The 15,687-nt window shown below is 39.2% G+C and overlaps 1 protein-coding gene across 1 annotated transcript in view; it reads right to left on the reverse strand.

Annotated features, from left to right (window-relative positions):
• The window catches only part of TLR4 (toll like receptor 4), a 90,559-nt gene extending 79,698 nt beyond the window's left edge, over positions 1 to 10,861 (reverse strand). Inside the window, exon 1 of the mRNA XM_044058177.1 lies at positions 10,751 to 10,861. Within this exon, the coding sequence (XP_043914112.1) occupies positions 10,751 to 10,861 (111 nt within the window). The remainder of the gene's footprint in view (positions 1 to 10,750) is intronic.
• Positions 10,862 to 15,687: the final 4,826 nt, after the last annotated feature.

Below are 15,687 nucleotides of genomic sequence, written 5' to 3' on the forward strand. Positions count from 1 at the left end.
TTTCTACACTGCATATGCAGATGACATATGCTACAGCAGGGAATCTCTTCAAAAGATATTAAATTGATCATTTGGGCACAGGAGAATAATATGCTGATAGTGGGTAAGCTATACACCTCATAGACAACAGGTACAGGGTTTAATTTTCACTAAGGGAAGTTGGCTAAGTTAAAATGGTTCACAAAGGCTGCCAGCCTAGTATTTACCTATGAAACTATGAACTAAGCCATATGCGATTCATGAGGCACAGACAGAAAGATGTATATTTAATGCAGCACACAGTGACTGAAACTGTAGAGTCATTTTAGAACCCGGGATATGGGTACATCCAATTTGAGTTATTCTTTTCACATTAGCCAAATACTTAATGATAGTTATAGAATTAGAGGTTGTATAAAAAGACTTACAAAATCTGAGAAATCAGAAATGATGAAATCATTGTTTGTTAGTTACATAAGACCCAAACTAGAGTAGTGAATAAACCCTATAAGAAAGCAAGCCCAAGTAAATTGGAAAGTGTACAGTGGAAATATACCAAGTCTATCCATGGACATGAAAAAGTAAGTTATTAAAGACTAAAATATCTGAACTTGTACAGTGTTTCATACATACATGCAAGACACCACCTTATTCAGGTATATATGACATTTAGAGACAACTACCTCTGGGAAAGCTTGGGGTTATCAAAATATAGTAGACAATCATCAGACAGCCTATGTAGAGATGTATATAGAAATGACAGAAGACAAATGAAATTACTTTGTAATCTACATAAAAATATATATATATATATTTTTTTGTTTTTGTTTTTGTTTATCTCTCTGTTATTGATATTAACTTTAACCTACTAAATGACTTATTACTATTTTTGTTCTTGCCAACACAGACAATGCACTGTAACTTACTTGACTAATTACTAAATATTATATTCTTTGTCACTGCTAGTGCTTGGAGCTTTTCTCCCTGGGCCTCTACTGAAAATGGACATATATCCAGTTAGACTAGTCCGGTCAACAAATGTAAAATAAAAAAAAATAAATTAAAATAATAATAATAGTAACTGGTTCTCTGAGATAGTAGCAGAGATACAAAAAAGACTACCAAATTACATAAAAGCAAGTACTAGTTTAACACAACCTGGGCACTTATTTTGGGAATAACTGTTTTGGTATTTTGTTTAGGTACTTATATGGGGGCCTATATTAAATTCTCAAAAGCCGACGATGTCGAATCTGACATTGTCGATATGAGAATAGCAAAACTGCAGAACATCGAACAGGCAAATGGAAATCTCTGTAAGGGGAGATTTCCATTTACGTCAATGTAGTGCGGTCTCGTAGCTGGAATATTTAAGTAGCTGGGGTGTGGGGGGGGGTGCAGGGGGGGCTTGCCTCCCTGCCTACAATGTTTAGTTTTTTTTTTTTTTTTGTTGTTTTATTTTTTTTTCCGAACATTCGATGTTTTAACAGTTTGATCACTAAATGTCGACCTTTATTGATTCGAACTGTTAAATATTCGATGTTCTAATATAGACCCACTTATATACTCATATGTATGTATTGCATCTGTGTGTTATTCAAAAAAAAGTCCAAATATAGTTGGCAGAATTTTTTTTCCTTAATTCATGCTGGCTGTCAGGCATGTAAAAATAACACATCCACATGGTCAGTTGTTAGATACTCTGTTTGCCCTTCAAATGTGTCCACTGCAGTTGCCGAATGTTCCTGATCTCAGAGTATCCCTATTCCTATAGATGTCTTTGATTTTGCAGATCATTCAAATCATTACTGGTGATATTGCCTCATATTTCTTCCCTGTCTCTCTTAAAAAAAATTTTCTTTTTCTTGTAATTGCTGATGATTAAAGAAAGTCAATAATGCTAGATAGAGTTTAATACTGGTTTTTGCTCTGAAAATGTATGTTGATGCAAAACCTGTTATTCTGTCCCTCCTAAAAATAACGATTTATTTTTCTAGTAAATTTCTGAGTATTACAGTCATTTAGTAATGCCAGATATTAGAGTTTCATACTGTTTATTGTTCAGAAAATGTATGTTGATGCAAAGACTGTTTTAAGTAACTTCTCAGTCAATAATGCTAGGCAGGGTTTTGTCTTTCTTATTGTTCAGAAAATGCATTTTTATTCAAAACCTGTTTATTAATGTTTTAAATGAATTACAGTAATAATTAACAAATTGTCCATGATTTTGGAACTTGAGCCCATACCCAGCGTTCTTTGTCTTTGTCACTGATTCTTAAGCAAGTGATTTGAGAATTATGACTGTCCCTGAGATAATCTCTAATTTTTAGTTTATCCGTAATAAACTATATGGCTTTCTGGTAAGTCATAGAGAGGTGTAACTACTAAATAATGACAATGATTTGAATTTCTGATCTCATATACCTCAGAAAAATTAATGATCTCTAAACAAGGAGAAATTAATCATAGGCAATAAACAGCCTATAATTGCAAAGTACCTTGCTAAGGTAAGGGAAAACAGCTCCAGTTCTTTTAAAAAAAATAAATAAATAAGCACCAAACCAGGCATGTCCAAGGGTCAGCTTCCGGTGATTTCTCCTGTCCACCTGGTGAATCTGGGCATACTGGGGCAATGCAGCAATTGCCTCATGTACACAGACAACCCTCTCCTCCTGCCACCCAACACTACAACCTGTAAGAGATGCACTTACATAGCCAAACTGGAAGCAACGCTCTCTCCACCCAAGATTGTGCTATACAGTCAAGTGGAGAAGGTTATCACCCGCACTACACCTCAAGTAACACATAGCCCTTCTAAACTCACACCACCAACACCCACACATAGCAACACTAAATCCACATATGCAGAGGCCCTTTAACTGTAACCTGCCCAAGCAACAAAGACCTCTGAAGCTGAAACGCAAAGAAACACCAATCACAACCAAAGTGTCACATAGTTCACAACACCAGTGTGCCACCCAGCAACAGCCCCTAAAGCAAGACAATGTACCTAACACTTTAATCATAGGTGACTCTATAGTCAGGCACACTGATGTCCCACTCACCAGGCTGAACAAGGAGAAAATTACAGTGAGCTGCCTGTCAGGTGCCAGGATCCGCCACATAACTCATGCACTCAAGTCACTCCACAACAAGTACAAATATGACTCTGTCATTGTCCATGTTGGAGTGAATGACTTGAGACGTACCTCCCTGGACTACATGAAAAGAGACATGGAAGAGCTCTTGGATCATGTGGCCCAGGCAAGTATGACCCTAGCCCTGAGTAGCATCCTGCCTTTGCCCAGAATGATACCACAATATAAGGACAAAATGATTGACTTCAACAATTGGCTATGCTTTTGGTGTCATTCAAAGGGGATCCAGTATCTGTCTGCCTGGGATGACATGATCGACAGACCATGATGCTTTGCCATAGATGGTCTGCACCTGTCGCACCTGGGATTCAGGTTACTGGCTAAGGCTCTTGCCACCCCTATAGTGCCTTTTTTAGGCAAAGTTCAAAGGACAAAACCACCATCGTAACAGGTACAAGCATGCAAAATCTGAAGGTGATGCTACTCAATGCTAGAAGTCTAAACCTCAAAATGCACTCTCTTGAGGCACTCTTAAAAATGGAGAGCATCGATATCTGTGCAGTATCTGAGACCTGGTTCAAGGCTCCAGAGAGCACCCCTGCAATACCAGGCTACAACTCTTACCACACTTTTTGGCCACCAAATCAGGATCGAAACACTAAAGGTGGAGGAGTGTCCATATTCACCAAAGATATTCACACCACCAGGTTAGCTGCCCAACACAATGCGTCTGAAATTTTCCATGTGCAACTAACACTAGGTAAGACTGCAATCCAAATTGTAGCTTGCTACAGATCCCCCACCATGACCCAAGATTCTCACTACACCTTTCTAAACATACTGGAAAATATTAATATATAACCAAGCACCCTAATACTGGGTGATTTCAACTACCCTGCCATTAACTGGGAAAACTACTCGTGCACCAACACCTTTGCCCAATGGTTCTTGGAATTCATAAATTCCAATGCCATGGATCAACAAATCCATAGTCCCACCAGGGGCTCCAATATCCTAGACCTGGTCATTACCAACATGTGAAATCGATGCTCCACACCTATGGTCACCCCCTCGTTGGTCAGGTCAGACCATAAGCTAATCACCCTTAACATCCACATCCCACCCCCACCCCCCAGTAAGGAAACCTCCATAAAAAAACTTCTCCAAGGCTAACTTCATGCTACTCAAGTCAGAAGTTACAAACTTCATGCCACCCATGCAGATGGGAAGTGAAAGTTTAACTGCTGAGTCCCGCACTAAAGCACTGTACGAGCGCATCCACTCATGCATGAATCGTGCCATCCCAAATAGAACCAAGATGCTCTCCTCCAAAAAAAAAGGAAGCCAATCTGGTGGTCCCCTGCCATAAACAAGCTTTACAACAAAAGGAACAAACTGTTGCAGAAAAGAGGAAAATCCCAGGATGCAAAAAACTCCCTTACCAGCCTCAGTAAGAAGCTGAGATCCCTCATAAAATCCTCCAAAGCTAGTTACGAAAATAAAATTGCCAAAGATTCCAAAGACAACCACAAGGCATTCTATAACTATGTCAAGAATCTAAATGGCAATGCTCAGATCTGCTCTGAGCTACAACAGAATGACATTAAATATACTGATCCCAAGGATATTTCCAATATCCTGGCAAATCGATTCAGTGCCAACTTCACCCCCCTCTCACCCCCTAAATGGCCCATCTCAATACTGGAAGATTGCCAAATTCTGGTAATAACGGCCACACAGGTAAAAAATGCACTCTCCAAAGCTAAGAATACAGCATCCATGGGACCAGATGACATCCCGGGCTGTGTACTACATGAACTACAAAATTAACTGGCACCTCACCTAAGTGTCATGTTTAATCATACCCTCACCTCAGGCTTCATGCACACTGAGTGGCACACAGCTACAGTTATCCCACTCCACAAGGGGGGGGTTCCACCTTGGATCCCAGGAACTACCACCCCATCATTCTGATGAGTCTGATCTGCAAGGCCATGGAACGTATTATCATGGAACTTATAAACAAAGACATTGGCAACCTTAAAACACTGGACCCCACCCAGTTTGGGTTTGTGAAGGGCCAATCTTGTCTCCTGAACCTTATTGACTTCTTCGAATCAGTCTCCAGAGCCATGGACGAGGGTAAGGCAGTCCACACACCCCATCTGGACCTCGCCAAGGCCTTTGACACCATCCCCCACTCTGGAATCATAGATAAACTTACTAAGCTGGGCATTAATCCCTACGTCACTCGATGCGTTGCCAACTGGCTTACTGACAGAACCCACACTGTAAAAGTAGCTAACTCCAAATCCAGCAAGTGACAAGTGGAGTACCTCAGGGTTCAGTCCTGGGACCTCTCTTGTTTGGCATCTACTTTTCTGAAGTACAGGCCAACACTAAGGGACTCTGGCTAACAAAGTTCGCAGATGACTGCAAACTGGGAGCCATTATTGAATACCCAAATGATGTCGATACTCTATAAAAGGGCCTTACAGAAACAGGTGCTTGGTGCCAGAGCCATGGGCTCAAGCTCAGTGCCAAGAAATGTATAGTTATCCTCTTTGGGGAAAAACATGTACCCGTGAATTACCACATAGGTGGCAGTACACTAAACACCGAAAGTGTGATAAGAGACTTAGGGGCACAGGTGGACAGAGGTCTCACCTTCAATAACCACATCGCCACAACAGTCAGGAAATCCTTCTATGTGGCACACCTCATCACTAAGGGCTTTTCATCCAGAAAAAAGGAGGTCATTATCCCACTGTACTCATCCCTCATTAGACCCATTATAGAATACAACGCCCATTTGGTATGTACCTCTCAAGACATCTGCAACAACTGGAAAGGCCACAGAAATACCTCATTAAAAGAATCACAGGCCTAAAGCAGATGCCCTATGTGAAACGCATTAAAAAACTCCAGCTATACTCTGTTGCATATTGCCTACTCCAAGGCGATCTCTGCTTAACATACAAGGCCATGTCAAACCCAGAGCTGTTGGACATGCTACACTTAAAGAAATCCCATTCCCTCAGAGCCACATGCTCCAGGGATCTAAATCTTGTCATCACAAGAAACAAAATATGCTGGAGGAATAGGTTCCTGACCAGACCTCCCAACCGTTCCGAATTATTCGATTTTTACCGAGGTTTGGGGTCCAAATGAAGGGGTGCCACAATTGCCGAGTGGCACCCCTTCATTTCCGATTTTTCTTTTTTAAAATTTTCGGGCTGACGTCATCACATCCGCAATGACGTCAGCGTCATCATTTCCGGCTGGCTGAATTAAGTCAATGGTGGGAATTGCAAGCTGGCGGGCCATGAAGCAGAATTAACTTAACAGCGGGAATTGCAAGCTGTTCACCGAGCCAGGATTTATGCAAGGTGTTCACCGAGCCGGGGGGAATTGCAAGCTGTTCAGGATTAATGGCAGCAACAGAGGAATAACTAGTGTGTGTGTGTGTGTGTGTGTGTGTGTGTGTGTGTGTGTGTGTGTGTGTGTGTGTGTGTGTGTGTGTGTGTGTGTGTGTGAAAATGCCCCCATATAATACACTTGGTGGCTAGAGGTATTCAGGCTCAAACCCTGTACCTTTAGTACAGGGTAAAAACAGCCTACTATCCCTAGCCACCACCATTTCTGAGTGAGTTGAGAGCTATGATGAGAAGTGAGAACATTTTTTTTCTCTAACAGTTGAAAGTTATGTTCTGAGCTTTGCTTTGTCCAGACTTTTTTTGTACTAAGAGTTGAGAGAGCTATGATGAGAAGTAGGAACATTTTATTTTGTGCTAAGAGTTTAGAGCTATGATAAGAAGTGAGCACACAATTTGTATTCCCCTGTTATTGTTTTTGTGCTAACAGTTCAGAGATATGGTGAGTGAGAAGTGAGAACTGAATTTGTATTCCCCCATTATTGGCTTTGTTGTTTGTCCATGTTTTTTTGTGTTGAGGTTAAGAGCTATGTTGAGAAGTGAGAAATGAATTCACTAAATTATGGCTATTAAGTTTCAGTCTTCCTATTTTTCAGGCAGCTGCTGATTTGGGATTGGGATAGTGGTATGTTGTTCTAAATGCAGTGCATAGAGTCCTGGGTTCAAAACCTGCCAGCAAAATGCATGATGGTAGCACAACATTTTATTCTAGCAACTTTACAAAATTATACAAGCAATGTTTAAAATGTGTCCCTGGTTTTTGACCTTTTGTCGTCACCCCCCCCACACAAAAAATGAAATTGAAAATAAGTGCGAGACGCTGTGCAAGATGCCTATGGCTTACACTACTGTCATTCTATTTATAGTGTAGATGGTAGATGTGGAAGCAGACTTTTATGATGGAAAAGTTCTGAATTGGGCAATTTTGTCATTATTGGTTCATGTGTTTTGTTTCATTGCTTATAGTACAGATTACTGGTAAAATGTTCAAACAATAAATTTAAAATGCGCTCTAACATGTGTGTTGTATTATACAAGGAATATAATTTAATAAAGTCAGGAAGGTGTATAAAGAAAAGAACACATGTATGTTTCTTGTTTTGTGTGCAAGGGGCCAATGATTTGAAAACAGCCCAAAGGTAATCTTTATCCACCACTGGCCAGATGCATTTTCTTTGGATGTGGTGTGGGTTTCAATGCTGTTTCAATGAATGTGAGTTTCAAGGGCAAAGTTTAATGTCAAGCCTATTTTCATTGTGAGACAGTATTGCTTTGTTTACCAGATTATGTCTTTTAGTGTTTCTGCATTGTTGTGCTGTAAAATGTAAAAATAAAATTCAAATTATTGTAGAAGTAAAGCAGTATGCATACATTAGTGTTTATGGTAAATGGGGCAAAATAGCCAGGTAACAGGACACTGGAATGGCTGCAGAGGGACTCTGGTGCCATGTTTTGGTTGTCTGTTCTTAAATTTGCGTTCAAAAGTTGGTATCCCACAATTCCATTTGAGTGGGTGGGGTTAAATAAGTATGCATGCAAATTAGATGTTAATCAGCATACAGATTTGTACCTATTTTTCATGGGCCTTGTCCAGATTTTTGATATGTCCAGGTTGAGAGGTATGTTCCTGACCCAGAGACTCATCAGACTCTGGAATAGACTGCCCATACATGTCAAGCAGAGCGCCTCTTTGGCCCTCTTCAAAAGGAACCTTGATGATTGGATGGGGGAAAGGAAATTCACCCCAGGGATCACATCAGCTGCCCTGCTAGACAGGGGTCCAGGGAAGTAAATAGTGTGGGAAGAAATAGCCAGGGATTTGTTATGGCTAGGCTTGTATAGGCCCTAGGGCCGATAGCCTAGGACCAACCTATGAACCTGTTATTCAATCAGCTCTCTGTGTATGTAAAAGCAATGGCTGAACTCTGTCCTTGATTTGGGGCCTTGTTCTTCTCAACGTTTTTGGCTTTTTTCAATGATTATTTGTGAAGTTGAGAAATCATTTATTTATTTTTTTTATTTTACAAGCATTGGTCTGCAGAATGTAGAAAGACCAAAATGTTATAATTGCTAAAGCTGCCTGTGGGGGAAAATGACTGGTTTTGATTGTTATTCTCACTTTGTGTGAAGCGACTTGAAATAATTTAAAATTTATTACACGGTTGAAATTCATTACATGACCATCATTTGTTTATCACAATCAAGTGTCTGAAGTGGTCACAGAAATGACTATGGGGGTAGGAGCGCCTTGTCTGTCAATGAAAATAACTATCTTGTTGTTTGCTCATTTTGAACAGTTCTTTATCTGGCTTTGGAAGACTGGTGTCCATTGAGTGAAGTTTATATAGAATGCTTTGTTTCTGTTACCATTCCTTATTTATTTTGTTCTTCTTGTATGTCATAATAAGATGAAGAGGATGAGTGTTCATATTTTGTTACATACAAACACATCAGGATGAATAGCAGAAAAATGAAACTTAAACAAACTACCTAACTGACTGACTACTGTAAACTTACATTCTTACACCTTGGCTGCTCACAACAAAATGGCACTCTTGCTTGCACATGCTCAATACTTATATGCACGTGCCCCCTGACTGGAATGCTTCTTAAAGGTATATCACTCAGTCTGATCTACATCCTCCCTCTTTAGTGAGCTATCTTGCATTGAAAATGACATTTGAATAGGCATGCAGATTATACAAACAAAAATGAACAAAACAACATTCATGTCAATGCTGCTATGTATTTTGGATCTTTCATGATGAAAGCATTGTCATACAAAAATCTCATCTCTGTAACGAAAATACTGTTGCACATCCATTGGTAAAGAAAATGGCCATTCTTGACTGATAAATAGATTGAGCTTCTGGAGAACTGGATCTGAAGCTGTATGAATTCTGAGCTCATCAACATGTGTGGAATAGCAATTTCTCACTTCCATGACTTCAGAATAAGGTTTCTCAGTCTCATGCTGTTCAGTGGTTGCTCTGGGCAATTGGAGCAATATATCAGCAAGATAAAGTTTGTCTGTGGTGTAGACACAATTGAAATTGTACTTTTGCAATTTCAGCATCATGTGTTGTAGTCTGGTACAAGCTGTGTGCAGTGGCTTTCTCCAAATAGTAACTACAGGTTGGTGGTCAGTTTCATTTGAATAGGTCAGCCATAAATATGATCATGGAACTTCAAACATGCAAACACAATTGCCAAGAGTTCTTTCTCAATCTGAACATACTACATGTAGGGTTGGGTTAGAGTTCTCGATGCATAGGCTTCTGGTCTACTCTCTTGAAGAAGGACTGCACCAAGACCAAACTTAGAAGCAGCACAGGAAAGAGTTACTGGTTTGTGAACATCATAGTATCTTAGAGTAGGCGGGTTGGCAATTTTCTGTTTCAGGACATCAAATGCTCTTTGGTGCTGTTCTGACCATGACCAGGATACGTCTTTGCATGTCAGCTCTCCTAGCATTGCTGAAAGGTGACCCAGGTCTGGAATGAAATTGCCTAAATAACTGACCAAGCCAAGAAAATGTTGTAGGGCTTGGACATGGTCTGGAGCTGGCATCTCAAGAACTGCTGTTTGCTTGGAAGGATCTGGTCGTAAGCCTGAACTGATAAACAAATGACTTAAGTAACTTCCTTCTTGTAGCCTGAATTTACATGTCTGAGGATTCAGGTTAAGATTCACTTCATGTGCTCATTCCAGAACTTTCTTGAGGTTTCTATCATGTTCTGCTTCACCACTACCTCCTACCAGAATATCATCTACTATAACAGTACATGGATAGCCAGAAGAAATTTGTTCTACTGCACATTGAAAGACTTCATTATCAGAATGTATTCCAAATGGCATTCTCAAAAATCTGTAACCTCCAAATGGCATACAAAATGTGGCCAGCAATGAATATTTTCCATCAAGCAAAATTTGCCAAAATGAACTTTTTGCATCTAAGACAAAAAAAACAGTGGCATTTGGCATGAGGGCAGCAATATCCTCATCTGTGTGCATTGGATGATGAGGTTGTATTAATGCTTTGTTCAAATCTCTTAGATCAATACATAGTCTAATATCATCTGAGCTTTTCTTATGAGCTACTACCATGTAGTATACCCACTCTGTTGGGTCTTCAAATGGACAAATTACTCCTTGCTGCACCATTCTGTCTATCTTGTCTTTGACTCTGTTTTGCAAAGTTACTGGAACTTTCTGTACTGGTCTATTGACTAAGCTTACCTCAGGGTCTGACTTCATGGAGTACACAAGTGGGAGTTTGCCTAGTTTGTCTTCAAAGAGATCAACATAGTCAGAAAAAAACAGAGCGGTTGAAATCCGAGCTGTTCTCATTCAAGCTTACATGGTGGACTTCCTTATTAAATGAAAGCAGCCCCATTTTCAAACTGTCTCTGAGGCCAAATAATGACTGTATTTGTCTCTTGACTAAGTAAAACTGCAAGTCACTTTTTACAAGATTTCCACCACAATTATGACAGTTTTCTATGAGGCTAGACATAGGTTTTGCTGAGTCAGCCTTATGCATCACTGAGCATGTCCTGGATTTTGCCAGTAAAGCTCTGGGTTTCACTGCAGCTGCCCTGCCCTTGGGTCTGTGTATCTTAACCACATGCTGTGTACTATCTACATTAGCAGTAGAAGATGATACATGTGTGCTCTTCAAACTTGTATATGTGTGTTTTTCTGTAAGCTCGTATATCTGGCAAATCCCAATGGACTTATTCAAAGTTAAATCACTGTTGCAAAGAAAAATCTTTCTCACTGCATCATTATTAATACCACACACAAGCCTGTCTTTTATCAGCTCATCTCTCAGATCACCAAGTCTGCACGATTTAGCCTTATTTCTCAAATTGGTTATATATGCTGCAAGTTTCACCAGGCTTTTGATCTCTTGTGCAAAATAAATGCCTTTTCATAATAATAGTCATCTGGGGGTTACAAATTTCTCTAAATTTATGTTTTAAGCACTCCGGGACTTCCCGCGTTTTATCCGTTACCACAATATGGTGGTCTTTCCCATCCCCTGCAAACAGAGCAGGTGCATACATAAATGAAAACTCTCTTTCAATGGCTTCTGAACCAGCTAAATTAAGCAGAATAAATGCCGTTGTATATGTGTATTTGTCAGAAAAAGCAGTCTGTACGAAAATATCATACTCTTGCTCAAACACTGTCCGATTTTCTGCAATATTGTTATTAAACAAAAGTGGACGTGGTCTGTGAAATCCTTCTGCTGTGCTAACAAATTATTGTTTAAACATAGTGTAAATAAGGTCCTTGTAATTATGTATGAACATGCACATGCACCATGTACTTGTAATAACATTTAAATGAACAATAAACTCTTTGAACTGCACTTTGCAAAATATTCTTTGAAATGGCTGCACTTTGTGAAATAACTGTACTGTAATACTGCACACACTTACCAACACTTTGCACACTTTGGATACTTTGAATCACTTTAGTTAATGTTAAAATGTAGTACACTGCAAATAACTACTGTCGTTTTCCGTTTCATAAACATTTTATGCATTTTGGATACTGTTTCAAATATTTTCGTAATTATTTTGAATATTTTTATCACTATGGTGCATTTCTGAATATTTGGTTTAATAAGAAATTCATTCTGATCATTCTGAGTGCTTTATTTTATTTTCATTGAGTAAAATCTCATTTAATAAATTAAATTTGTTTCTGACCTATTTGCAAGTTGTTTGAACAGTAGGGATAGTCCATTCCTGTATATTCCTCCAACTTGAACTGTGATCCTCATGGTTCTAATTCTGGTCCATGCCACTCATCCTGTACATCATGATAAGATGAAGAGGCTGTTTGTTCCTTTAAGTATTTTATTACATACAAACACATCAGGATGGATAGCAGAAACATTAAATGTAAATAAACTAACCGACTGGCTACTGAATCTTGCATGCTTACACCTCGGCAGCTCGCTACAAAATGGCACTCTTGCTTGCACGTGATCAATATTTATATGCATTTGCCTGCTGACTGGAAAGCTTCTTAATGGCAAATCACGCATACTGATCTACAGTGTACACAAAGTAAATATAACCACTGGGTATGGAGGCTGTCACTGGGTGCAATTAACTTACCCTTTTGCTGGTTAATCTTTTGTTACACAGTAGTCACTGATCTGCCACAAACTGCGGTGGTGGTGCTGCGGTAGCGTTGTCACCTCACAGTAAGACACTGTCCTGTTCGATTCTCAGCTAAAGCATCTTCTGTGTGGAGACATGTGTGAATGGGCATACCTTCGTTGAAGGTTGTGCATCAGAGCTGGCAACTCTGCATGTAAAAAAATCTACTGCCAATCATTAGCGGCCCGGAGGTCCGCTATGGCGATCGCTAACCGGGAAAAGCCGAAAGACACAACAACAACAAGTCACTGATCTGCCATGGTTGGAATGGTGTCAAATAATGTATTTGCTTAAATTATTGTAAAAATTGTACTGCTATGGCTTGTGCGTGAGTTGCAGTGTATTTAGATGTTGCAAGTTTCCTCTAATTTCTCTCATTTCTTCACAAGTATCAGTACTAAAAATAAGTGGCTGCCTTTGGTAGTCTGGCAGGATTAGGATGTGCATGAAAGTAATTGATCACTGACACAGTCAGTATTATTGCCATGTCAGAGTATACAGCTCTGTCTTGAGTTCATGGTTTTCACTTCTCTGTGGTTTGAGGCGCACCTTATCAGAAAGTGGTTATTTTCACTAGCGATTAGTGAATCAGTATGCAAATGCTTAAGTACCCACCAGGAAAAGATATTTATTTCTTTGAAAAAAAATTTCTTTAACTTGCTCATACTGAGATCAGTTGCAGTGTATTAAAAGGGGACTTATTAAAAAAACAGTAGAGTGAGTGCAACAGGAAATTTACTTTTTAACTTAAAAGTAACTTCTGCAAAAGTTTTTATCATGCACTTACAGTAATGCACAGTGTGCACTATAAATAGTTCAATAGTTCAAACAGTTAATAAAACCAGCAATTGTACTTAAAATTACCTGCTAAACATTGCTGTGACAATCAAGTGTTATCGAGGGAAGAGAAAAATACCAGTTTGTTCATTCAGTTCTGCATACACTCCATGTATAATAGGTTACATAAAATGTAAACAGAAAAGAAAAATGGTGGCAAAATAGAATTTGCTTGTGATTTTACTGTCTGCCCACTTCCTTTTGAAGATTTTATACTACGTTTTTCGGATGAACTGGAAAGCATACACTTGCAGGAGTGTACATTTCTGTTTTATCTTTCTTGGTTATTTGCCCAAGTTCCCTCCTAGGGTTATTTTCTACCAATGTACCAACCCTTTATTTAGTTATTTTATTGATTTGAAATTTGGTAACTGGGTAAGTAGACTGACCAGCTGACACTTTACAGCAAAACACATGCTGCAGAACAGCAAAATACATAAAAGGCAGTTATATGACACATATCCCCTTGTTCTTCGGGTGTTTTTGATGGGGTCCATTGCTTCTTTTCTATTATTTGTTTAATTCATTGTTAATTTGTTTATTTAACTTTCCATATTCAAAAGACACAGGTTAAACAATACAAAACTACTGAGATACCAGTTTTTTTTTATTAAGTTTCCTTTATAAAATAAAGTTGGATTTTAAGCTCCATTATTGGCTGGCAATCTTTAAATTAAACCATAACGCACACCATCCAGATTATTTACATTTTTTTGTCCATCTAAATTCATTTTGACCTTTGGATGCATGCACATCAGAACAAAGAAGAAATGGAATGTATTTACATAAAGTACTTATAACAAGACTTTACAGTTCAAGAGACGTTCACATAGAAGTAACTGGCACTGACCTAAGAAGCATAGCAAAAGATGAAGTACCACCTCACAAAGAGGATTACTGGCCTCAAACAAATGCCCTACACTGACCACCTCAAAAAACTCCAGCTTTACTCCGTAGCATATCGCCTACTCCAAGGTGATCTCTGCCTAACATATAAAGCTATGTCAAACCCAGAGCTGTTGCACATGCTACACCTAAAGAAATCACAATCCCTCCGAGCTACATGCTCTAGGGACCTAAACCTTGTCACCACAATAAACAGGACATGCTGGAGGGATGGATTCCTGTCCCAGAGACTTCCCATACTCTGGAACAGGCTACCAATCTATGTCAAGCAAAGTTCTTCATTACCACTCTTCAAGAAAAATCTTGATGAGTGGATGGGAAATAGGAAATACACCCCCGGGATCACTTCTGTGTCTCTGCTCGACAGTGGCACAGGAAAATAACTTTCTTGGGTGGCATAAGCCAAGGAACCCTGTTGGCTAGGCTTACATAGGCCCTTGGGTCGATAGCCTACTACCTACCTATGAACCTAAGAAGTGGCAGTGTTGCAAATTGTCCCAAAGTGCAAGTACTCAGTGTGTGTGTGTTTGCATCCTGTGTTAAACTAGGAGCAAAGGTAATGATGGTTTTGGGCTTTTGCCTGTTGTTTGCTAGGAGGGTTATAAACCAGATAAAATAGATATCAAAAATGGATGTATGAACAGATATTTAATCAGCAGCAGTAGGAAGCCCACAGAGTCAGAATTATAAACAATGGGAACAACAGAAAGAGGTAATTCTGTGCAGACATGTTTCGTTCTGCGATATGAAATGAGAAGATTAAACGCTATTGAAAATCAAAAGGACATCAAATGCTTTCAAATTACACATACTTAATTCTACTAAAAGATGAAAAACCAACCAGATTACTTTAAAAGGAATATGAAAAACCTAATCACAGACTTCACTTTTTTGACATGAGGTGAGTTGTGGAAAATAGAGTTGCCTCAGATTATCCCAAGTTTGTAGTTTGAACAGTGATAGATATAAAGATTCATATGATTCATAGGAGTTTCAAAGTAGTTCAGTCTCAAGACCATTTAAACCATCCCAGTACTGACCTTCAGGCCACATCCCTTTTCCCTAAGAGGGCTAAGATAATTAATCCTGGGTAAATTTGAGAGTACCCATCCAGTCATTCAAGTTTCATTTGAAGAATGATAGTGTGTCAGACTGCTTAATCTGCAGAGGCAGTCTGTTCCAGAGTTGGGGGAGATGAACCTCTCTCCAATGCATTTTACTTACATTTTGGTAAATATTTAGGTTCCTATTTCT

Source organism: Protopterus annectens, chromosome 16.part0, assembly GCF_019279795.1.
Source record: "Protopterus annectens isolate FY-2018-M chromosome 16.part0, PAN1.0, whole genome shotgun sequence".
In the NCBI taxonomy this organism is placed as follows: Eukaryota; Metazoa; Chordata; order Ceratodontiformes; family Protopteridae; genus Protopterus; species Protopterus annectens.